This window comes from Callorhinchus milii, unplaced genomic scaffold (assembly GCF_018977255.1).
Source record: "Callorhinchus milii isolate IMCB2004 unplaced genomic scaffold, IMCB_Cmil_1.0 Scaffold1, whole genome shotgun sequence".
Classification (NCBI taxonomy): Eukaryota; Metazoa; Chordata; class Chondrichthyes; order Chimaeriformes; family Callorhinchidae; genus Callorhinchus; species Callorhinchus milii.
The window spans coordinates 4,897,782-4,923,809 of record NW_024704742.1 but is presented as its reverse complement, the minus strand read 5'-3'; the positions used below and the strand labels follow the sequence as shown (position 1 = coordinate 4,923,809).

At 41.7% G+C, this 26,028-nt stretch overlaps 1 protein-coding gene across 1 annotated transcript; it reads left to right on the top strand.

Moving 5' to 3' along the window:
• Positions 1 to 246: 246 nt before the first annotated feature.
• On the top strand, positions 247 to 25,337 carry LOC103182141 (nuclear cap-binding protein subunit 1). Its single transcript, XM_042336556.1, is given in 24 exon segments — positions 247 to 526; positions 4,157 to 4,242; positions 5,251 to 5,351; positions 5,757 to 5,913; positions 7,068 to 7,175; positions 7,307 to 7,428; positions 8,768 to 8,837; positions 10,520 to 10,735; positions 13,903 to 14,000; positions 14,683 to 14,746; positions 15,518 to 15,628; positions 16,053 to 16,117; positions 17,165 to 17,227; positions 19,179 to 19,253; positions 19,778 to 19,845; positions 19,848 to 19,880; positions 20,478 to 20,600; positions 21,193 to 21,295; positions 22,331 to 22,424; positions 22,951 to 23,054; positions 23,150 to 23,264; positions 23,615 to 23,746; positions 23,865 to 23,978; positions 24,532 to 25,337. Coding segments are annotated over 24 exon segments (2,370 nt in total). The 5' UTR covers positions 247 to 492; the 3' UTR covers positions 24,646 to 25,337.
• Positions 25,338 to 26,028: the final 691 nt, after the last annotated feature.

Below are 26,028 nucleotides of genomic sequence, written 5' to 3'. Positions count from 1 at the left end.
CGTCATTATTATTATTATTATGTGCGAACTCTCAGAGTGTGAGTGTGTAATAGTGAGAGAGATATACACCTCAGTGGCGGTGGCGGTGGTGGGGTGTGTGGGGGTGAGAGCGGCGGCGGCGGCGGCTCCTGCGGCGCTGACTCGCTCGCGCTCTGCCGGCGGTGCCCCCGGAAGCGGAAGTGGCGGCGCAGTGCCGGAAGGAGGTAAGGGGGAGGGGGGGAGAGAGAGAGAGCGCGAGACGGGACTGTGACCCGGAAGCGCTAGTAGAGGCGCCATCATCGCCGCTGTGGGTGTGTGGGTCGGAGTGTGTGTGTGTGTGTGTGAGAGAGAGAGAGAGAGCGGGAGAGAGGCGTTGGGTGGGTGCGGGGCTCCGGCTCAGGCCACACACGGGGGGGGGGACGGACGGCTGTAGCAGTAGCAGCGGCGGCGGGTCGTTGTGTTTGTCGGGCGGCGGCGAGGGCGAGGGCGGGAGCAGCAGCAGCAGCAGTAGCCATGTCCAGGAGGCGGCACAGCGACGACAACGACGGTAAAGAAGCCGAGCGTCGAGTCGCGTCGAGCCGAGCCGAGCCGCACGCGGCCTGCGAGCGGGCGCCATTGAGGCGGTGGGGCCGGGGCTGGACAGGGCCCAAGCCAGACCCCCCCCCCACTCCCCCACTCCTCCCCCTCCCCCCCCCCCTCCCCCCCACTCCCCCACTCCTCCCCCCCCCCCACTCCTCCCCCCCCACTCCTCCCCCTCCTCCCCACCCCCCCCCACTCCTCCCCCCCCCCCCACTCCTCCCCCTCCCCCCACTCCTCCCCCACTCCTCCCCCCTCCCCCCCACTCCTCCCCCACTCCTCCCCCGGGACTCCGACCTGCTGTAGCTCGGGGAGGAGGAGGAGGTGGTGAGGGCGGTGGGGAGGGGGTTAGCAGCAAACGCTCCTGGGAGACCCTCAGGCTTCACTGAGAGCAAACTTGTGGCTCGGTTTCTAACGGCCGCGTAATGATGATATCTAATGATACCTAATAATGATATAATAATAATATAATAATAATATAATAATAATAATACACGCTGGTAATAATGATAATAATCCCGGCATTCGATGCGGCGCCTTTTTTCGCGTCTGCTCGACGTCTCCAACGCGCTGTCGCGGCACACGCCGCAAAGCGAATTGACCGCACGTCGCTTGCGGGCGTAACGCGGCAGCCGGTCGCTCGCAGCAGCGTCCCCGCCGACAGCCGTGGATTGAAAGTGACCAATTTATTATTGTTTTGTGGTTCTTTTTCGGAGGGGATTATTATGAGGCGAGCGGAGTGAGGAAACTTGCCCAAGGTTGGGCCAGGCCTGGAATTGAACCCAGGTCTCTCGCGCTCTAGTCCACCGAGCTACAGGACCCCCGATAATAATCCTTGCATTTGATACGGGGCCTTATCACGCCTTCGAGGCGCCTCAAAACGCTTCACAGGATCGACTGTAAAGTGAATCGACTGTATACGTTGTAGGTGGACTCGCAGCAGGCAGTTGCGCGCAGCGACGTCTCCGCAAACAGCTGTGGGATTGAGTGACCAAATTATTATTTTAAAAAAAAACATTTGAAGGGATTATTACGCCCGGAAAAGCTGGGGGTCACAATATGACTTGTGCGGGCAAAAAACCTGGAAGGTTCTATGTTTGATTTGCCGTCTGTGCCGTTGGCTGATCGGGAGCCAGGGCAGAGATTGGAAGCACGAAAAATGTCTCAGCTGAGGAGAGGGAAAAAAAACTCAGTTTAGGTACCGACACCTGACTTTTGTCAGTGGCGCTGTTCTGGAAGTAGATTACATTAAACTGCGAGTTCCTGAGGGTCAATGTGATGCACTGTTTGCTGCTGGGTGGCAACTTCATTTGATACTGTTAAGAAACTGCCTCAAGAAACGCTACAATCTCCGGCCTGGTTCTGAAGAAAAGACCCAGGGTATTTTGCATTCATACTACAGTATGAGTCAGTAACTCATTTGTGTTTATGTAGCGCTGTTCACATAAAAGAACATCTTGAAGGGCATAATTGGAACAGTTCATGTATATTTGAATTGATTTTAGAGATAACTAGGCATAAATAATAATAATCCTTGCATTTGATGTAGCACTTTTCACGTCTTCTAGACGGCTCAAAGCGCTTCACAGAATATACTGTAAAGTGAATTGACCGTATATTTGTGGGCAAAAAGAAAAGTCGTAGTCATATAGATACGTTTCAATGCAGAGAGAGATTATGAGAAGTATAGTGAACCTCACATAAGTCGTATCAGTTGGGACCAATAGGACTTATGCAAAGTATGAGTTGTGTCAAACTTCCATAAAGTCGTCTCATATATGGCTTGTGTAAAGTTGTGTGTAAGTCAGATTTCATATGATTTGCACATAACAAACACACAAGTACTGAATTGGCTAGTGACATTAAGGCAAGGTTTCAAAAAGGAAATTTTCAGACCATCATGTTCCAGAACAGCCATTTTCATGTAGTTTTCAACCGGTTTAAATATCTGTAAATATTTGAATGTTCCTGCAACCTTCCCTGATTTTATTTTATTTTTCTTGTAGTAGGAAATGATACAAATGCGTGAATTATTTAAGAGTTGATGTTGAGTCCACTTAATTGCCTCGGTTATAAAGTTATATTAGGCGTAGCCTTATGCTTTACACAGTTGGAGGAAACCGTATTAACAGTCGCACAGTTCAAAATGCTGCAATGGAACTTATCAGCTGCCGGGTCAAAAACTTTGTTTCCAGTGCCTGCTTTGAACAGATTAAACATGCGCACCTCAGTCCTCAGTACAGCACTGCTCTTGTAGCCATGAAACTGTGCTCCAGTCAAGACACGAATGGGCAGAGTTCCCATTCATAGTACACAGAGACACGTCCCCTTCACTCTCCACGTGATCAGAAATTCAATGGGACCTAAGTAGATGTATGACTTGGGCGATTGTAATTTTGTTGTTGTTATACGATCTAAATATTTCAGTCGACAGACAAATGATGCCTAAGCTGTCATCTAAACTATCTGGCGTTTCGCCCACAAATAAACGGTCAATTCACTTTACAGTCTATTCTGTGAAGCGCTTTGAGACGTCGAGAAGACGTGAAAAACGCTATATCAAATGCAAGGATTATTATTATTATCTTCTGATGGAGAATGGGAGATGTGGGCTGGAGAAGATTGCTCAGGTATAATAGAGTAAAGTCACAAAGGGATTGAAACTGAGGAAAAGGATCTTCAGATTGATCAGCTGAGGAACAGAAGAAAGTATTTTAGCAAAGTCATAGTGATGGGAATGTGGGACAGGACTCAGCATGGGGATCTGTGGTTCAATTGAAGTATGTAAAAGAATAGAAATGGGAAGATCAGAAGAGAAAACATTGGATTAGAGACAAAGTTATGGATGGGCGTTTAATCTGATTAAGAACACTGCAATTTAGTCTCCAATATGATGGATATGGGGTTTCAAGTCTTAACCCAGTTCACACCTAACCTTTACACAAAAGCATGTTTCAGCAAACGTCACTGTATCGCAATGAATAATTCACTCGTGAAGATCATTTGAGTGCACCTATTCCTGTCCCAGCTGAACTAATTTAGAATGAATCAGAGATTGACTTTGTTCCTTCCTGGCCTTTATCGCTTATTAAAACTGAGCACAACTGCATAGCAGATGCCTGCTCCACTTGTCTACCCCACTTTGTAGGATAACAGGAGTATTTTATAACAAGTTTGAAACAAAGAGTGTTCTTAATTTATGTAGTGCTGCCATGATTTTATCCCAACCAATGCCACTTAAGGAATATTGATTGCCTTAAAATTAGAGACAAGATCCATTAGATTGGGAATTCCGAGTGATGCTTTCAGATTGATTTGATATAATATTTGCTCTTGTGGTGTAGTCTTGAGGTCCTGAGGGTCAAATGTCAAGGGAATGAGTTCTCTGAATTATTTTATGAAGTTACTTGAACTTTTATTCAATCATTTGAACTTTTTAATTCACTCGTTTTCTTAAATTCATGATGAGGCCTACAGTTGAATTCGTAGAAGAGGCACCACAGCAATAGCTAATACAGAATCTGAAATGTGTCACTTACCGACTGATGTGCAGATTGACTCGAAAGACTTTGCAGCAAATAATTTGTGTTTTTTTAAACAGGGCAACCTCACAAGAGGAGAAGGACATCGGAGCCAATTGAAATCGAAGACCGTCTGGAATCTTTGATATGTCGTGTTGGAGAAAAGGTACAGGACTTTATTTCAGCGTGATTTTCATACTTCTGTAGCGATGGAATGTGGCTTTTATTTCAAAGTACCAATTGATTTTTACTGAGGAGCTAATCTTACAAATCTAGAAATGCTTCAAAATCTGTCAATCTCTTGATGTAAAATCTATTTGTGCATCCTTCCTCCCAGTTCAAGCAAGTGTCTTTAAATGTGTTGTCAAAGTGGTTGATCTGTTGACATCACTGAGATTGCGTCTTTTGTGTAGTGTTTGTTTTAAAATACTTTGACCCCTCATGCACAGAGCTTTGTGAAATACATAGTAAGCTTGTTGTTCATCTGACTTGGTTACTGAAATTACTCCTGACAGCTTCTGGAGTTTTTCTAGAGGGTCCGCTCTCTTCTAACTCTTTAAGCACATCGCCTGAGGTGTCCTATCCCTCATTAATGTAATTTTCTCTGCAATTGATATTTTGGTTTGCCCTTTAACTCCTGATTAAAGGCACCACATTATTGTCCAAGGTTTCGCTAGCTTTTTTCAATGTTTCATATGAACTATTTCTGAAATGTGTATCCCTTCAATGACTTTATCTGTTTTCCTATAAGGCACCACAAATTGAATATAAGTATGCGGATAGATTACTTAGATTGTATGTAGACTGTACAGCATTGAAGCAGGCCATTTGGTCCAACTAGTATGTGGTGGTGTTTTTACACTAATTAACAAGCAGTCCAGATCTCTTAAGGTTAAGATTTATAAATGAGATTAATCATCTAATTCTGATTGTATCATTCAAAAATGTTATGTTTTATTTAATCTCCAAATTGTGCATTTTAAATCGGTATTCAAAACTATGGTTATCTTGAGAGGTATCATAATGGTCATAAATCGTGATTGTAAATCATGTACTTCGTTCACCATTGTATTTGTCGGACAGTGATTTGTGGCGCCATAATTCTCCAGTGTGTACTATGCATGCAATGTTCTGAATATTCCACGAGGTATTTATTTTAATTTTTGATTTACAGAGCACTTCCTCATTGGAAAGTAACCTGGAAGGCCTGGCTGGAGTTTTAGAAGCTGACCTGCCGAACTATAAAAGTAAAATCCTGAGAATACTTTGCTCCGTGTAAGTTGGATGAAGCATTACTTTGTACAATGGTATATGTGCTATGATATGGTATGATTACACAAATCTTTGTGTAAAATATTTCTTCCAGTGGGATGACCCAAATAAAAAATGTCATCAGAATGATTAAGTGTACGCAGTGCAAGGACATTTTTAATCGTGTTCTTTTTAATCAGAAAATCTTGTGCAATTTTGAGATAGCAAATCTGGATAAAATGACAACATTTTAATAATTTAGGCAGGTGGAATTTTATCTAGCATACTGTATTCAGAGCTTCAGGCGATAGAATATGCTAGATATAATTCCGAATTGGTTAAAATATCATTCCCTCCTGTCACATTAGTGGGTATTATTGCAGCCAGACGTTATACCTGTGGATGTTGATAATACAATTTATCTTCCAGAGCTCGTATGCTTCCTGAAAAGCTAACTGTGTACACAACGCTGGTGGGACTGCTGAATGCCAGAAACTATAACTTTGGTGGAGAGTTTGTCGAAGCCATGATTAGGCAACTCAAGGAAGCTTTGAAAAATAATTTGTATAATGAGGCAGTGTTTCTTGTAAGTGTTGCCTTTTTTTCTATTGTTTACTATTTATTGCCTGTTGTTGTTTCTGTTGTGCTCTGAAGAGACTATATTGCATCATCTCCTTCAGTGCAGTGTTCACATTTTGTTTTTTATTAATGATTGAGCCGCAGATACAACTTAACGATACGTTACCGGTTGATTGGGCCCTCTTTCTGTAAAGCTGGTCTGGTCTCTTACATATAAGATTCTCTACTGTGGAGGGACTACTTTAATACGGATATTTACAAAGTGATATTAGAACAGATCATATGCCTTTATTTAGATCATAAGTATTTAATATGCACTTCAGTTTTTTTTAGTTAACCATTGACAAATAGTGAATCGTTTTGTAATTCTCTGGCAGTGCTTTTCAACATATTGGATAAAACGGTATACCAAGTCGCTCAATATTTACATCAATTAAATCAAAAGCTTTTAGCATAGAATTAGTGATACCATTGTGGCTACATCCAATGTCCATTATATTAGCGAATGATTGTAACTTTATACCCCAAACATTAGATATCAGTTTCATAATTAAAAAGGTCAATTTTATATACCCTTTGGTTCTAAGTATAAACTAAAATAAGTTGAAAATGCCAAAAAAATGGACTGTTTTGTAGATTTTGTCAAGTAAACAAACTGCAGTATTACAATCTTTGTGTAGCTGATTAAAGTACACATGCTAAGCCACTGCAGTTTTGTAGTGTGTTCAATATTTTTCACATCAGATGTACCTGGATGTGACTGAGATGGACCTGAACTGTTCAGAGGCATCATAGCCTTTATCCCACTAACTTAACAGTTCACCGGATCACAAGATTGATTTGAATCAAGAAGGCCCTTTGGCCATTCTGTTCTCATCTCTCCTGAACACCCACCACAGCATCAAGCTGCTTTTTAAATGAGACCAGAGACCTCACACACAAACCTGAAGGAGGCATTCTGGCATTGCCATTGAGAAAGGCAGACCGCAAAGTATTACATCTCTCCAGAAAACAGATACTTAAATAATAACAGTTGGTACAGATCACAGCGCATAAGTTATTTTTTGGTTCATTTTTCAAAACTTAAAAAAAAAAAGTAACCTGTGACAAGGGAAAGTTGAGACCTGTTAAACTAAAGATGGCCACATATTCTCTTTCTAGGTCCGTTTTTTGTGTGATCTCGTTAATTGCCATGTTATTGCCGCTCCTTCAATGGTGGCAATGTTTGAAAACTTTGTCAATGTAACTCAGGAAGAAGATGCGCCACAGGTAAGACCCTCCCTGCTTTTATTATGGGGTTGTTTATATCAACAAAAAAGTTTTTCCCAGTAAACTTGTGAAATGAAAATCCATCACCTTTGGTTGCTGTTCAAATCCTGATTTTGTTATTGTGCTGTTAGGTACGTTGTGATTGGTATGTGCACACTGTGCTCTGTTCTCTGCCCTGGGTTGGAAAAGAGCTCTATGAGAAAAAGGATGTCGAGATGGATCGAATGTTATCTGTGATTGATGGTTATCTGAAGTGAGTACCGTTTCAATTTTAAAGCCACGTATTTATGTTCAACAAACTTAAAATTTCAATTTTATTTAGGGATTTTTTTTAAAACCATAGATACAGGTGAGCTCATTCAGACACCTTTCTATGGTGCAATGCTCGATCATTCTCCTATTCCTGCCCTCCACCCTTCCTTATCCCAAGCTCCTGCTTGGGTCCAAAGCCCTGATTGTCCTCCTGACGTGAAAGGTGCTATACAAATCTAATTTGTTGTTGTTTGGCTCAATCGCTTTCCTCTTTTTTCAATAACACGTTTACCAGATTGTATTTGTTTTAACATAAACACTAGTTCACATCAGGCAGATGGATAGTGTCCAGTGTGGTCCTATTACAACAGATATCACAAACCCTTTTCCATTTGGGATGGTGCAGGTTTAAAAGGGATGGAGTAAACAGTGTTTAGAATAAATGGATTGATTTGCAGAATTTAGGAGGGATCAGATGGATTGGCTGTGCAGGGTACAGGGAATGAGACGGATGGTTGTGCAGGGCCTAGGAGGGACTTCCTTACTATTGAGTTCCAAGATGTGACTATCACTGAAACATAGTTAATTGTGATTCAAAGCTAGTTCCCGACTGATCTGTGGCTTGATTTGTTCTGGGGTTGCATATAGCAGGTTTTTAAAACTACCACTGGCGACGAAGTGCTTGAGTGTATGGAAACAGTCAGTGGGCATTTGAGCAAACTGATTATAGCAGGTTAATTTGACCTTTACATGAAATGCAATGTTATTTTAATATTCTCCCTCCTGAAGGTGTTGTGTTGACTTGTACAGAAGTATACGACCTGCCATAAGACATTCCTTTCCATAATTCATCCCTTGGCTGTTGTATGCGAACATAAGCATAAATATCAGCAGGTGCTTGATAAACTGCAAAGGCTTCACAGCAGAGCCCAATCTTGTCTTTGCACAGTGACCTCACACAGAGGATGGTGGGGGTTGGGGGAGTAATAGACAGCAACTGGAGGTGAGAATTATTTCTGAGATTGGCACACTCAGCCCAAGTTTATACCTCAGACATTTTTTTTTATATTTGGTGCAGTGCAATTTACTCATTGAACCATTGGGAGACACTCAAACAAACAAGTGGAGCAATTGGAAAGTGGGAAACATAGTCTCTCCTGTGGATCAAGCTTGGGATGTGACCGTCTACCAATGTCAAGACCTGGAAATATAGAAGTTTAATATTACATCTGTCAAAGCAAATGCAGATATTGCAATGCAATAAGAATTGGCTTAGAATGTAGATTTGGGTAAAAATTGTGCTTCTAACACCTGTAACTCAAATGCTTTGCCTGTTCCAGGGGACGTCAAAAAGCTCACATGCCTATGCTGCAATGTTGGAACAGTGCACAGCCTCATGTGCAAGAAGAGGTGAGAGCTTTTTTTAAAAAAAAACGTGCAGACATGTTTTGCTTGCCTTTCCTATGGAACAGTTATTATGCAAAGTGCACTCGTCATGACTGAAGTGGCCGGCGAAATTGTGGCTTCCTGTTGCAAGATGCGACCCAGTGTTCCTTTTTATTTGGAGCTTTCAACATTTGAAATGCCCTTGTTAGCCATGTTTTACTAGTTGTGACTGTAAGGCAGCTGAATGCTGCATCCGAGTGGAGTGGAAGGAAGTCCTGGACTAGTTCTGCTCAGTCATGCTATTTCTATCAGTGATATTGACAAGATGCATTGAACCATCTCATACTTTCAGTTTATACTTTGCCGCTCTCGCGGTTGAGAATAAGTGAAAGTCCCCCGATAGTGCAGCGGGTAAAGATGCATTAGGTTAACCACAACAACAAATTACATGAGGTTATAGCGCCTTTCACATTGGGAGGCCGCCCCAAGGCGCTGGACAATTTGAACTTCCTTCACAGGATTTATTGTGAAATGGAGTGATCTCTGTTTTTGTAAGTGAATGCAATGCGTCATTCCAATTGCACACAGCAACGTCCCACAAACAGCCGTGAAATAAGTAACCAATTACATTTGGAGTATTGTTGGCCGGCACACTGGGAGAAACTCCCTCCGTTTCGAGTTGTACTGTGGGATCTTTAACATCCATCTGAACAGGCAGACAGGATCTCGGTTAACATCTTATCCGAAAGACCTCTGACAATGAAACCCCCCCCCCCCCACTCCCTCTCAGCAAGAGTTCTATCAACTGAACCAGGCTGACACACAAAGCCACCAATACCAAAGTACATACATTTCTTGTCCTGCAGATCAGACTGACCTGCCAGTGATTAGATTTGCTCCAAAGAATATTCAGCAAACCAGTAGACCAGCTGGAAAAACTTGGATATATTATACTGATTTTGTGGCAAAAATCATTGTCACAGTTTACTCATGCATATACTTTATTGATTTTGAAAATGTAAAATAGAACCAAATCTGCAATTGCCTGCCTTTTCGTTGCAAAACCAAAGCTGTATGCGTTTAGCTGGTTCAACTCCAGCAGTTCCCCAACGTGTCCTCTGGAGTGCTCGAGCCTTTGCTTTTGCCTAATACTTTCCCAAATTTTGTAGACGTATGCGTTATGATTTTAATTATAATTTTATAATCCTCTGGACAAAAGGAAATTTCTATGCATAGAAATATGGTGTCGGCCTCACTCAGTTGGTAGCGCTCTCTCCTCTAGATCAGAAGGTTGTGGCTTCATGTCCAGTCCAGTGCAGTGTTGAGAGAGTATTTCAGAGATGTTAAACTGAAGTCTCACCCGCTTGTTGCCAACGTCTATCTAGACACACTATCTGTCTGTCTGTCTCTGTGTCTGTCTCTGTGTCTGTCTCTGTGTCTGTCTCTGTGTCTGTCTCTGTGTCTGTCTCTGTGTCTGTCTCTGTGTCTGTCTAGTCTATCTAGAGGCACACGGAACTTAGATAATAATTCTCACAATTGCTTTTACGTCTCATCTGAAGGATGGCAGTGTAGACTAGACTATAAGCTCGATATCCTGATCGGGGGCTTGAACCCACAACTTTCTAAACCAGAAGGTGCTATCAGCAAAAATGAAAATTCTGCTTGTTTTCCTGGATTATTTTGATGATCTTCCCTTTCTTTCACAGTACTTGGACTGTCTGTGGGCACAGATACAGAAGATGAAAAAGGATCGTTGGCAGGAGAAACATATCTTGAGACCATACTTGGCCTTTGACAGTGTACTGTGTGAGGCCTTGCAGCATAACTTGCCACCTTTTACGCCACCTCCTCATACAGAAGGCTCCGTGTACCCTGTACCAAAAATTATTTTCAGAATGTTTGACTACACAGATGCTCCTGAAGTAAGTAGTAACTTAATCTGTGTGAATTATAGTAAGTGGCCCATGATTTGTGAAAGGATTATTTCTGAGCCCTTAATGTGATGTGGATTCCTGGAGAAAAGCAGCGGAAAAGTGAAGACTTAAATGATTGTAAAAGGAAATGTAGAATAGAAGTTGGACAGGGAGGGGAAAGCAAATGATAAAATGTAACAAAAATGTTGTTTTGGATATGGGATATCTGTTATATGATGTACTGATTATAACCTTTCGCCCATAAAATATACAGTTGATCCAATTTACAGGATATACTATGAAGTGACTTGAGACGTATCGATGTTATGATAAGGCATTTTATCAAAGCAAGGATTATTATTATTATAACCTGTTCTTGAGGTCCCAGTGTCGTGGGTGTTTGCAGTTTATTTTATTTTGGGCTGCACTCGGGGATGAATTCAATAGACTTTGAAATGGGTGTGTTAGGTGTGGTGATTTGAGTATGATTGTTGATCATTAACCAAAAGATCTGGACTATATGCTACCATTATAAATGATGTGTGCAATTGTGCAAACCTTACTAGGTTTATTGGTGTATTGCAAACAGTATTGATATGGATAATTCTAGGCCTTGGGGCTCTTGCGATAGAGTCTTGCAGAACTGGGTTTGTTAAAGATCAATCATGTCTCACAAGCCTAATGGAATTGTTTGACAGAACCACAGAAGCGATCGCTTAAGGAGGATCAATGGACATGATTTATTTGGATTTTCAGAAATCATTTGATAAGATGCCACCAAAAATTACCAGTTAAAAATGAAGGCACATGAAATTGAAGGCAATACTGTGACATGGCTAGGAAATTGGTTGAGAGATAAGAGGCAGAGACAAAATCAGACATTCTTTGATTTGTATCCCCTGACAAGTGGTATCCCCAAAGAATTGGTGATGGAGCTCCAGCTTTTCACCCTATATATAAAGACCTGGCTATAGGAATAGAGGGGAGAATTTTTTATGCTTACAGGTGACTCAAAGCTGTGAGGTGATGCAAATTGCGAAGAGGACAGCAGGAAATTGCAACGGGGACAGAAAGATTAAGTGGGTGTGCAAAACTATGGTAGTTGGGGTTTCACAATATGCTGTATGAGACAGCACTCTTTGAAATTTGTTGGTGCATCAATAATTATTGAATTACATTCAAGATTTATAATAATAATAATCCTTGCATTTGATATAGCGCCTCATCACGTCTTTCAGACCTCTCAAAGCACTTCACAGAGTATATTGTAAAGTGAATTGACTGTATTTTGTGGGCAAAACACAGTAGCCAACAAATGGTCAGGGAATGGTTGACCACATTTTTGGTGGGGGGAGCGATAATTAGCTTAAGATAAGGATTTAGTATTGATCTGCAGGTCTTTAAAAGATACATGAGGAAGTTATAGGCTGCTGAGTCAATCACACTCTATAAATACAGTGGCCAAGATAATGAATCGGGACACCCAATAGATAGACGCAGTCTGGACAGATATTCCACCCAGTCTTTTCCTACACCCCCCCCCCCCCCCCAATCAATTTAACTAGAGTAGCTTAAGATATGATTACAATTGTAATCATTTGGGTTTTCAAGTTAAAATGATTACCAACTCTATCATTGTTGGTCATCTAAATTGCTCAATCTCTGGGTTGTTTCTCCACACTTATTCCATCGCTCCACTCTTAAGACAAGCAAATGTATTTCATGATATGGTGAGAGGGAACAACACCAAGATTACATTTGTATAGCGCCTTTCACGTCGGGAGGACGTCCCAAGGCACCGGACAGTGTACAGCATTTCAGACCAGAGTTGGAGTCGGGGGAGGAGGGGAAGTGGGGGGTGACCAATGGCATGGTCGAAGATGAGGGATTTGAGGCGGGATTTGAAGGAGGCTAAGGAGGGGTCGAGGCGGAGTGATTGGGGGGTGGAGTTCCACTGGTTGGGGGCAGAGTGGCTGAAGTCTCTCCCGCCAATGGTGGGTCGGGGGACGTGGAGCAGCCAGAGCCGGCTGAGCGGAGGGAGTGGGTGGCTTGATAGGGGGTTAGGAGGTCACAGAGGTAGGGTGGGGCGAGGCCATGGAGGGCTTTGTGTGTGAGGACCAGAATCTTGAACTGGATCCTCTGAAGGATAGGGAGCCAGTGGGGTCAGACAAGAGTGGGGGAGATGGGGTCACGGAGTTTGGTGCGGGAGAGGACACGGGCTGCAGAGTTCTGGCTTATCTGCAGCCTGTGGAGGGAGGAGTTGGGAAGGATGACAAGCAGGGCGTTTGCATAGTCGAGCCTGGAGGTGATGAAGGCATGAACAAGAGTTTCAGCGGCCTGAGGGGTGAGGTAGTGGCGGAGTCAGACGATGTTACGGAGGTGAGAGAAATCAGAACGGGTCATGGCTTGGATGTGGGGAAAAAAAGACAGTTAAGGGTCGAACAAGACACCTGGGTTCCTGACTTGGTGAGTTGAAGTGTGCAACCATGGAGGTTGATGCCTACGGTTATTATATTTTTCTGCTCTCCTCTGAGTCTTATTCTGGTACACTTCCATGGGCATTGACTGGCAGCCTCTCCTGTCCCTCTCCCAAGATAGACATTCTTCATGTGCAATCCTTGGCAGTGAAGCAGTTTAGCTATTTACTCATGAAGGGCAAACCGCTAAGTTGATCCTGTTTACACCCCTATCCACCCACTTGCCTGCCAAGAGGAATTGAGTAGTGATCATGGAATCGTACCGCAAAGGGAGACCATTCAGCCCTTTGAACCCCAGGCTAGGAATTCAATTGTAGTAAAGGGCACAGTTTGTGTAATGTATTGGTTATCGCACTCGCCTCGCAAGTGAGAGGACCAGGGTTTGATTCCTGGGCAGGGCGAAGCCGAAGGCAAGTTTCCTTACTCCACACGCCTCTGTTTATCTAGCAAGTAGGAACCTGGTTGTTAGTCGATTGGCGGATTGCTTTCCGGGGGATGGAGTTCTCTAGCTCAGTGGTTAAGCACTTGTCTTTTCTGGGGGTAAAAATTCCTTAAAAAAAAAAAAAAAATTGGTCACTTCAATCCACGACTGTTAGTGGGACACTGCTGTGTGCAATTGGCTGCTGCGTTTTGTCCACAAAATACACAGTCAATTCACTTTATTATTATTATTATTATTGAGCCTTTTATTTCTTTTAGGGTCCAGTTATGCCTGGCAGTCACTCTGTTGAGAGATTTGTAATTGAGGAAAATCTGCGCTGTATCATCAGATCTCATTGGAAGGAAAGAAAAAACTGGTATGCCTACATTTTGTACTGAAAGATTGTTTTATTTATAGTGTTACAGTTAAGCTTTCTGCAATTTTTTTTTATGGGAGCTTTTCACAGAACTTTGAGTCTTGTAATGTTCAGTGAAACTTTTCTATGTTTGCAGGACTTTCAGCAGTCCTGCCAAATGGGTTAAGCATAAGCTAAAATTGCAGTTATACAGAAGTAATTGAAACAACCTGTAGATTATATAAATACATAAGGTCTTAGATAGTATCGAGGAAGTAAAAGAACAATAGGGTTATAAAGGACAATTTCAGGACAGACACAAGCAGGAAAATGTATTTGAGAGTAATTAACACCCGAAATAGGTTACCAGGAAAGATGGCTGAGGCCAGGACACTGGATCGGTGCTGCTAACTGTAGAGAGAGCACTGTTCAATTGCCATTAAATGGTCCAGAAAGGTAAGTTCCAGCAATTACAGACAGTACAAGTTGTGATGCTTGAGGTAAGAAAAAAACAGAGCAGCTGAGTGCAGTTATGGACATGATGAGTTTATCATTTTATTTTCAAACAAGTGCATATCTTCCACTATATTACTTTAAGTAGAATTTCTGCAATTTATCCAGGGGTAATATTCTGAAATATAGTTTTAATCTGCCTTGGGTGAATTTCTTGTTTTTTTTTCTTTTCTCTCCTTTTTCCTTACAGTGCTGCACAATTACTCAGCTATCCTGGAAAGAACAAGATTCCTCTGAATTATCACATAGTGGAGGTGCGTGCGTCTTTATAATGTAAACTGTTATTAGCTTTTATTTTTCAAGGTAGTATAATTTTAATTTCTAGTTCAAATTTCTGAATGCATTCTCCAAAATGGTTTAATGTTGTACCTTTTTGCCAGTGATACTGATTGGCAGACTCGCTTTATACTTGTGATAGACTTGATTACAGCGTTTTCCTTGGCTGTTTTGATTGCAAAGCAACTAATATTCAATTTTACTTTGTTTCAACACAGTAAAATTGGCTGCCTAGAGCGGGGAAAACTTAAGTTGTTCGGAATATAAAAGTAGTAAGAATATATCAAAAATATTCTGTATACAGTAAGAATATATCAGAAAAAAGTATGTACATTTGATCTAAATAACCTTAAATAAAAAAAATCTCAGGACAGATCTTTGCACTTTTAATTGCTTGACATACAGTATTAGGAGTTGAGTTGTAACTATTCTAACCAAATGTTCAGAAACAGACATCCCAAAGTGAGAGAATGAAAGGGAATGAGACGCTATGGTCCATTAGTTTAAGCTGCATCTTTGTAACCAGCCAATCATCGTGCTCTGTGTGTAAAGCTGAATGCACTATTATCTTAGTTTGCTGTTGATAGTTTTGTGTTTATGTTAGGGTGTTGGAATTTCAAAGGCCATGAGATGAGGATGATGGCAACGTTATCTGAGGCAAAATGTCGGACTTTCGCTTCTTCACTTTTGGCACTTATTTTTGACAAAAACGTTTTACTAATGATATTGCTTTTGTTTTGTTTTTGTAGGTTGTCTTTGGAGAGCTCTTCCAATTGCCTGTACCTCCACACATTGAAGTCATGTACACAACACTGTTGATTGAACTCTGTAAACTGCAACCTGGCTCTTTGCCTCAAGTGGTATCCTTTCAGTTGTTGTTTATTAGCTTTCAGTTTAAAGTACTTACCCCACACAGCTTCAAAAATCACGTCAAAACTTTTGCGATTGATCAGTTGGTAAAAGAAATATCAAGATCAGTCAGGGCTGGAAGTTTACCACTACTATATTGTGGGTCCAAAGTACATCCGCATTATCTACCAAAGCACAGTGTATTGGGGGTTTGATTATATTGGAAAGGTTCCTACAGCTAAGTTGCTGAATAAGTGAATAAGTGGGCCTTTAGTTGCTTGTCAAAAGGCAGTAATAATTGGCTGTTATTTTTCTTTAGCTGATACCAAATGTACTTATAAACGCCTTATCTTAAAAGTTAGAAACTTTTAGATTCCTCTCCCCTCCCTCATGATCGCATTTCACGTCCTGTTGTACTTAACATGTAAACCTCAGCTTGCACAAGCCACGGAGATGTTATATATGCGTTTGGATTCTATGAACACAATTTGCATAGACAGGTAATTTGATTGTTGCTTCTTTTTCCGCCCGCAAAAAAAGTTTGTAACTGATAAAATGTTCTTGTCAAACGTATGTCAGCTTTGCAGATTAAAGCAGGCGTGCTTAGACTAATAAGACTGTAAGTACAAGTGCTCCGTCGCTGAATTTCTTTTAAAATAATATGCTATGCTACTTTTATCACAATATTGTAACTCATAAAAAGGGCAGTGTGTGCCCTCGCACAATCTGGGTTTAGTCTCGTGCTCTCTGGCTTCGACAACTGTACAGCAGTTGAACGCAGACTGGGGTGTCCTAAACCCCCATGACTTTTTTGCAGGGTGAGGAGCACTCTGTGCTCGATGCTACACCTTCCACATGCGGTCTCCAGAGCGAGGTTCCAGTACCTCAGCTCCATGCCCTTGTATAGAGCAGAATTGTAGAGGAAATGCTATTGCACATCACGCTGTACATGCACAATGCAAGAAGCTATTTGGCAGCCAACTTGTGTTGTTTCAAGCAGCATCAGCCAGGTACCCTCTGCCCCTCCCAATCACAGCCTCACTCAATAGCATGGCTTCCCTTGGTTTCCTCTCTGATTCAACCTGACTTACTCTGACTTCAACGTAGCCCCCCCCCCCTCTTCTGTTTAGGCTCAGCCAACGTCCGCTTACAATTATACTGATTTGGCAATTGGTAAAGCATAATAATAATCCTTGCATTTGATACAGCCCCTTATCACGTCTTCGAGATGTCTCAAAGCGCTTCACGCAATATACTGTAAAGTGAATTGACTGTATGTTTTGTGGGCGTAGTGATTGTTTTGGTGAACTGCATTGCCACTTTGGGGTTCCAGACAATGCACAAGCCTTGGATCAGTCCAACACCTTGAACAGCTCTTCTTAAGTTCATGTTCAGTGTGGGGCAATCCTGGCTACTATTACGTGGTTGCCTGAAATCTAACTGTGCTGCTCCCCATCCAATTGGGAATTTTACCTGAAATGTACCTGAAATGTGCCTGAATTCGTCGACTTGGATAATGATTTTGACCGTGGTTTCTGTTCTTTCAGATTTATCAATTGGTTTTCCCATCATTTGAGTAACTTTCAATTCCGGTGGAGCTGGGATGACTGGTAGGTTGATTTTCCAGAATTTTTATATGATGCAATCCTATTGAATTAGGATTTAAAACTGTAAGAGCAGCTTCGCTAGCAGCTGCTCATAGAGCACTGAGCCATACAGAGTAGAGTCCTTGCTTTGAATCTTTCTATTGAGGTAGTTGGCCTGAACTGAAGCAACGTTTTGGGTGGTAAGGGAGAAGCGAGAGTGGGAAGGGCGAGGGTGAGGTAGCCGGCTTCCTGATTTCTCTTCCTGATCGTTCTTTTTCTGTCTCGCTGTCCATTGTTTGTGCTGAGTTTATTTTTCTCTCTCTTTGTTTCTGTCTGTTTAGTCTCTAACTCTACGTTGTAATAATAATCCTTGCATTTGATACAGCGCCTTATCACGTCTTCGAGACGTCTCAAAGCGCTTCACAGAATATACTGTAAAGTGAATTGACCGTTTATTTTGTGCACTTGTGAAAATGAACCCTCCCCTCACAGCTGTGCTAACTTTACGCTTAAATTTCACGCACATGTGCAAAACTTTTTTTTCTTGCCATATCGCAGCGAGTTTACTTTCAGCACATTAATAATGATAACTTGAAACCTTTTTCAAGATTAATAAACGCTTTGGAATTGAATAAACGAGTAATTCAGGGTAGCAAAAATAACTGGAAGCCTTTCAAAAATAGTACTGAAGTCTGCAGAAAGGCACCCGAGGAAGGAGTATTTATTCACTGATTACACACTGCAGTACAATACAATTTACATTTATATAGCGTCTTCGTGTTGAGAGGACGACTCAAAAGAGTTTGACGCTCCTGGATTGGGCACCCGAGCTGGGGATGGGAGACAAAGGGGTGGAGACGGGAAAGATGACTGAAAGCGTAGCTAAAGAGATTTATGTGGAGTTCTGCGGATAATAATCCCTTCAAAAATAAAATAAGTTAATAAAGGTAATAGCCCTTTTTAAAAAAAATTAAAAATTGATAATTTGGTCACTCAATCCACAACTGTTTGTGGGACACTGCTGTGCGCAATTGACTGCCGCGTTTCACCCACAAAATTCACTTACAGTATATTCTGTGAAGTGCTTTGAGACAACAACAGCAAAATGACATTTATAGAGCGCCTTTCACGTCGGGAGGATGTCTCAAGGCGCTCTATCAAACGCAAGGATTATTATTATGTCTTGAGATGGGCTTTGAACGGTGGTAGGGAGGGAGTTGCAGGATTCTGCAATGCAGTTCTTGAGAGCGGGATCAGAATAGCTGATAGTCCGCCCGCCAATGTTGGAGTGGGTAGGGCGGTGGGACATGAAGCAGGCCAGTATTCACTGAGAAATTCTACAGTACAAATTACAATACAAGCAGGACTTCCCAAAGCATTGGTGTTATTAATAACACCACCTAAAGGAATATTGCAGAAATAGTCACAATATTCTGAGCCTAAATTGTTTTATCTCGGTTTCCCAGAAGGGTTTTTCAATTAGATTATAGTTTTTTAGTTGAAATACATTGAAAATCATAGTGTGGGCTTTAAACAGATTGGAATTTGAGAGAGGCTAAGGGGAAAGAACTGAAACTTCAAACTTCATACATAATTGTAAAGCAGTAGTGATTTAAACTACTTTTAATGATCTGGTTTCAGGCTCATGAATAGTTTTGCAAGCTCCAAGGAGTTCAGTTTCTGGGAATCTTGGCAAAGTGGCAGGACTTGCTGGTATAGCTCGCTGAGCCTGCATGGGTTGAGCCTGTGAGGGAATAGTTCTTGGAATTATTTGCTTGTATTAAGGGAGCCTGTCTTTTTGAGGGAATAAACCTGGGCACTATATTTTATGTGGAGGTTAAATTGGACTTTATTGCTAATCTAACTAAGTGTGTGGGGAGGAAGGTTTGTTTGAAGTTGCTCTTTGACATTCTGTGTCGACAAACCACATGCCTTTCCTTTGCATCCCCTAATCAATTGCTTGTTAAAACCACAGGTCTGATTGTCTGGCTCTGGACCCTGACAAGCCCAGACCAAAATTTGTGCGTGAAGTGTTGGAGAAATGTATGAGGTAAGTGGCATTTATTTCTTTATTTGGTTTTTACTTTTCACTCTTGAATCCATGCCCATTCTCACTGCCTCTCACACTTCTACAGGGGTCAGTGAATTCCTGAGTTCCACGCGCTGGTTGTTAGTGTGAGCACCAGGCCAGCCAGAATAACTCGAGTTTCTATTTGCCTCAGCATTCATTTTCTTTGGTGCTTCGGATATTAAGGAGTAGAGCCTTTTTCTGGGGTTATGGGGGAGTAGGGGGGGAGGAGTGTGTGGTGTGGGTGGGGATTGTGGTGTGTGTGTCTGTGTGGGAGACACATTCTCGCATATTGGCGGGATTTCAACTAGAGAAGCTTCCTCTGTAACATCTATCTGATTATCACATTACATAAAATCTCAACAGACATTTCATAGGGCTCTTAGTTGCATTGTATTGCATTTGATTTATATCGTTGTCAACATTCTGTAAGTACATTTTTAAATTAAAAGATACACCGTAAAGAAAACTACTTGCATTTAATGGCTCTGTTGTCTTGTTTATAGACTCTCGTATTATCAAAGATTAGTGGACATTGTTCCTGAAAACTTTGCAGCTTTGTTGCCAGCAAATCCTTATGTATTTACAAGTACGGAGATGAGAGCAACAGTAAGTACAATATATTAATTTCTGTGTGAACACGGTAAGAATATTAGCTGGGGGTGGGGGGGGGGGGGGATCCTAGAAAATTCCAGCTCCATAAGCGGTAAGTAAGCTCTTTTTTTTAAAAAAAGGGCTGAACACCTCCAACGTGAGGGGGTGGTGGGGGTGTTGGGTAGCTTCTCGGAGCGGTAACAATGGTGGAGTTTGATGCCGAGCTGGGGGAAGTGGGGTGGTGGGGGGGTTGAAGACTGGTAAAGAGGGGGCAAGGCAGTCAGTCCTATGGCATGACATCACGGGTTAGGCTCCTACTTCAGCTGCTGATCCTCTTAAGAAACCATTCTACATTTTTCTTGAGTGAATAGATGCCGTTTGAACAAACAGTATCACATGGGAGTATCTTCCATATCAATGTAACTCATTTTTTTTTTTGCATATCCCAACATGAAAGAACATCTTGTTACTTTCAGTCCCTTCCAACCTACGTGTCCGGATCAGCTTGCAATGTGTCTGCCTCCTGTCTGGAGCCCACTTTGGCACCAAAAACGAAGTTACTAATTCAAACGGTTGCAAAAAGTGAAATAAAAGTTTGTCCCTACCTACCAGGTTCTCTGCCAGGCTACCAAGTGGCTGTCAGTGTTTGCACTGCTATTAAAACCAAAGCTGGCATCGATGAAATTGTGAGCTTCCTGAAGGACCTTCCCAATCCTAATCAAGATGATGATGATGGTAAGGAATTGTTTTTGATTTATTGAAGGATTGAGAGTCCTGTTCAGTGTTTTTTTACACACATTACATACCTCCTGATGCCATATAGAAATAAACCTGCATATTACACACTCGTGTTTATTTCTATGTAGAATCAGGAGCTTTGTAGGAAATGAACAACCTTCCCATTTTGATGAATAATGTCTAAGAGGAATAACCCACAGCCTTGGTTTAGGATTCCAAAATACTTTAGATTCATTTCTGAATAGATCTTCCATCTCCAAAAACTACCATGACAGTGCGTATCGAAGCTAATCGTAAAACCAATGGAAGGAGATCTACATATATATCCTATTCAATATTGTCTTCAAAAGCATTATTTATGAATGTGTTGTGATTAAATGATTTTTTTTGATTGGCATATAAAGTGCATGTTCACATTAATGTTGGGTTTTGCAAGATGTCCAGTCCGTTTCCTGCTCTTGTGATCACCGTTTTATGGTTTGACCTGAGTTAGTATGTAATACAATTACTTTTGTCATCTTACTTGTGGAATTACTGTAACGGGTTGATTCTAACCTGCTACAACTATGCTCTTTCCACTGGATTTCAGATGAAGGGTTCAGCTTTAATCCTCTGAAGATTGATGTTTTTGTGCAGACTTTACTTTACCTGGCCTCCAAGTCCTTCAGCCATTCCTTTAGTGCTTTGGCAAAGTAAGTGTGTTCATCGTTATTAACAAAATAAATAAAACCCAGTATGCCCCAGTTACCATTTTGCTTGATAAGAGGACAATATACATATGGTATCGGACACTGTTCTACTGCAATGGTCTGGATCCAAGAACTCGAACCCTTGCACTAAAACGAAGCATGGAAAAATCTCCCACCTTCCAATGTGTCGGATCGATGCCGATGTAACTTGTTGCCTGCCATGCACAGGAACAACAACAACAACAACAAGATTCCATTTATAAAGCGCCTTTCACGTCAGGAGGACGTCCCAAGGCGCTGCACAGTTGGGTCATGACCCGAGCAGGGGGGAAATGGTCAGGCCGATGTCATGTCTGCACCCTGGGGCATGTGCATTAAGTACATGCAGTACTTCTGATATCGCGTCCTTTGCAAAGTGGCTTCAGCAGGAAGTGAGGGACCTGACAACTTGGAAGTGACCATTTTGTATAGTGCAGGAAGTCAACTCGTCAGTGCCAAAAGCCAGGTGTACTGTGCTCATCTACCCCATTAATTCTTCCTCCTCCCTCCGTGTTTTACTGTTGCCCATTAATTGCTTGACTGATATAAATTATTTAAACACACGTGTGCTTCAGTTGGTGTATTGGTGCTCCCATCTTTCTGTGGAGGGTGTGACTTCTGATTCCCTGAGTTCCTGATTTGGGGAGTGCTACCAGATAGCAGCTGCTTTCCTAGAGATAATAATCCCTTTTAATTTTTAAAAAAATAATAATAATTTGATCACTCAATCCACGACTGTTTGCTGCTGTGTTCCACCCACAAAATGTACAGTCAGTTCACTTCACAGTATTTTCTGTGGAGCACTTTGAGACATCTCGAAGAGGTGAAAAGGCCCCACATCAAATGCAAGGATTATTATTATTAAAAAAGTGCAGGAGTAAAATTGGAGGGAGGTGAATAGGTTTACTGCATGTGCAACATTTTATTTTTTTCTTACAAAAAAAGAGCGTGTTTTCCACGACTTGTAAATATTTAACCGTTTTTATTCATTCTTCATAGATTTCATGAGGTGTTTAAGGTGTTGGCTGAAGGGGATGACGGCAAGTTACATGTTCTAAGAGTTATGTATGATGTCTGGAAGTGTCATCCTCAGGTAAGTTGTTTTTTTGTGTGTGTGCTTTTACCCTTCTCTGCCCTCCTCTGTCCCACACTGGAGAAAATTGTGGCTGTGGGGTTACAAAGTACTTTTCTGAACAGGATAACTGGGGTTACCTACTTGGGTAGAGTTAGATTCTGTAGCTGTGCTTATTCAGAATTAATAACTTAATAGCCAAACTTCTGATCCCTATGTCTTTGAAAGGCAAATCCTCTTCTTTCTGCGTTTTCTCCTCTTTAACAATGTTAAGGTTTAGTTCTGCTTTAGAACTGTGCTACCGTTCGCATTGTGACAAAAAAAAAGAAATTTGGCCTCAATCCACGACTGTTTGTGGGACGCTGCTGTGCGCAATTGGCTGCTGCCTTTCGCCCACAAAATATCCAGTCAGTTCCTTAACAGCGCATTTGGTGAAGCGCTTTGAGACGTCTCAAAGACGTGATAAGGCGCTATATCAAATGCAGGGATTATTATTATTATATTGTGTATTCGTATTTGATCAGACTCCTGCCGTTTCATTTTGCAGATGATGGCCATGTTAGTTGATAAAATGATTCGAACACAAATTGTCGATTGTGCTGCAGTAGCAAACTGGATCTTCTCCTCGGAGATGTCTCCCGATTTTACTAGGTAATGTGTAACAGCTGTAGGTGCTCTGGTGTCTTGCAATAAGATTTGGAAATAAAAATTCCACAATACTAACCCCGCTGGTGATTGCTCTACAGGATGTATGTCTGGGAAATTCTTCATTCCACCATAAGGAAAATGAACAAGCATGTGTTGAAAGTCCAGAAGGAGCTTGACGAGACTAAAGATAAACTAGATAAGCAGCATAAAAGAGTGAGTATAATTCACGTTAAGCTGTTTGTTCTGCGGTTTGAGTTATCAAAATTTACTCATAGATGAAGGGCGAGCAGGAGTATTTTCAGTGCCAATCACGAGAGGGAATGCTAGGATCATGGCTTACTGGGCAGACACACAGACCTGCCTGGACCTGTGTACAATGGAATACAATTCAACAGTGTAGGGTATCTTCCAGTACCTCTCCCGATCTTCCAATATTTGCGTGAGCCTTGACAGTGAGTGTTTGTGCAGCTATTCACTGCAGAGGCATCGCAACTGCATGAGAAATCAAGTCTTAAACTTGTAACCGCTTGCAAAGTAAACAAAAGTCTCTTATTTTCGTAAAGCGAGATAGTGATGAAGACTACGATAACAGTGATGAGGAAGACGGCCCTCTGGAAGATCAGATTGAACGTCTGCAGGAGAAGGTCGAATCTGCTCAAAGTGAACAAAAGAACCTTTTCCTTGTAGTTTTTCAGGTAAAGTAGCAAGTTGGGTTCTTTTGTCTTGATTTACTTTTTTTTTAAAAAAATTAAAATTCACGTTTGCCCCATAGAGTTCTTCATGCGAATACTGAAGATTTTTTGTTCTTCACAGCGTTTTATAATGATTCTGACAGAACATCTCGCCAGGTGTGAAACCGGTGGGATCGATTTTAACACCTCCTGGTATAAGAACTGCATTGAAAGATTGCAGCAGATCTTTCTCCAGGTTAGTGACTGACCAGAACTGACTCTCCATGTTTGATCTATTTATATTCTAATCGCTTAACACCCACTTACACTTGTTTCCCTTACGTTCACCATCTCGTCTCTCTCTCTCTCTCTCTCTCTCTTTCCCTTCACTTTCACTGATGCTTTTTCCTCCCCTCCTTTCCCCTTTCATTGCTTCTTGTGCACCGTGCTGGATGTGTGTCAGATTTGGTGAAGGGAAATAGTGGGAGGAAGTGATTCCCAGGAGCTTCTACACACGGGGTGTGGGGGGGGGGAGTGGAAGAGGGAGAAAAGTGACGATAAAAAGTTTTAATGGGAATCGGAAGCTAGGGTGAGCAGGGCCTGTTTAGTTTAACTTCCATCGTGTTGATTGTTCAGAGTGGTTTGAATTGATGACGAAAGTAATGTGAAGCAACAATGATATGGATTTACTTAAATTGTCAAGGGGCCTATGTGGGTTTCACTGATCAAACGTTTGCGACAGGGCAAAACTACTTGAAGCTTGGATCCCAAAGGTATGCTAACATTTTACGTTTGTATCTGTACTACAGCATCACCAGATTATCCAGCAGTACATGGTCACGCTGGAAAACCTGCTCTTCACAGCTGAGCTCGACCACCACATCCTCGCTGTTTTCCAACAGTTCTGTACTCTTCAGGCATAGTTACTCTCCAGCAGCAGCGAACGTTTTGAGATTCCCCCGCTCTTTTTGAAAACTCCTAACACGCCAGTCTTGTGTTGAAAGACCATCCTGAAGCCACTTTGCCTCTTCAGCGGTAAAACCATGGAGCATGACAAATGATGCCATCTATTTTAGGAAAGGCTTCCTCCTCTTGTTTAAAACCATAAAATAATAGGCCTTCCACAATAGCGATAGAGACTTTAGTAATCCAAAAGGATGTACATGCATAATGACTTAAGTTTGGTATTCATTCTAGTTTTAAATTTGCTTTACATTCAGTGCGGTTTGATTACTGGATGCAAGGTTATTAAAACCATCTCTTTTCCTCACGATCTACCAGACAATTTGTAAATTAAATAGCTTGTTGTAAATTGTTCAACATCGTGCTCCACAATCGACCAAAGTTTTGAATTTCAATGTTGCGACATGTTCACTTGGTTCTTCCAGTAACAGGAACGCAGACAATTCTACAGACATTAATGTGGCTGAAATATATTTGGGATACTGTTACTTTTTTAAACAGAAAGTGTATGTTGTGTTTTTTAATTTTATACGTATCGGTCGGTCCAAGTTCGCATAACATGAGAAAATCAAAACTGAGTAGTCACTCCATGATTGAAAAGAGCTAACAAATATTTTTTACAAATTAAAAAAATACATTAATTGTAGGAAGACAGGAGTATGGTTTATTGGGGGAGGGGGCGGGGGGTCTAAACACTATCAAATGTATCAGGGAGTATTACAAAGAGGGTTGTGAATTTATCACTTCAAGCCCCTTATTGTAAAGCTGCCGTCCTGGCTGTAGCTGGGACTTACAAACTGAAATGTAGTTCCTCGTTGGCTGAGAAAATCAACAGGTTCAGCACTCAGCTAAACTTTCATGTGTTTATAGGGCTGAAGCCTTTCAGTAGAGTGACTGCTGAAACTGCTTATGTTACTGTTGTGAGCCCAGGTCTTATAAGAGAAACGCGTAACCTTACACAGGTACACGAGAATAACGCACCACATTTAGGCAAATAAGTCATCTCATTTCCAATTTAATTGTCCTGGAGGAGACCGTGTTTTGGCATTGAACATAGAGTGAGGGGGAGCTAGACAGATTACTGGCTTTAGTGAGTTGTAAGGAGAGGCTACAGAAGCCTCTGGATGTGAGCACATCCGAGAAAAGCAGATTTGAAGAGGTCTTATTACAAATGGTTCAGATATAATTGCTGTGCAGAAGGAAGGGTAATTGTGGGGAATGCCAAGCGTAGAAGCAAATCGTGAGAGCAACAATATTCCTTGCATTTGACATAGTGCCTTATCACGTCAAGATGTCTCAAAGCAATTCACAGGATACAATGGAAAGTGGATTAGTTGTGTATT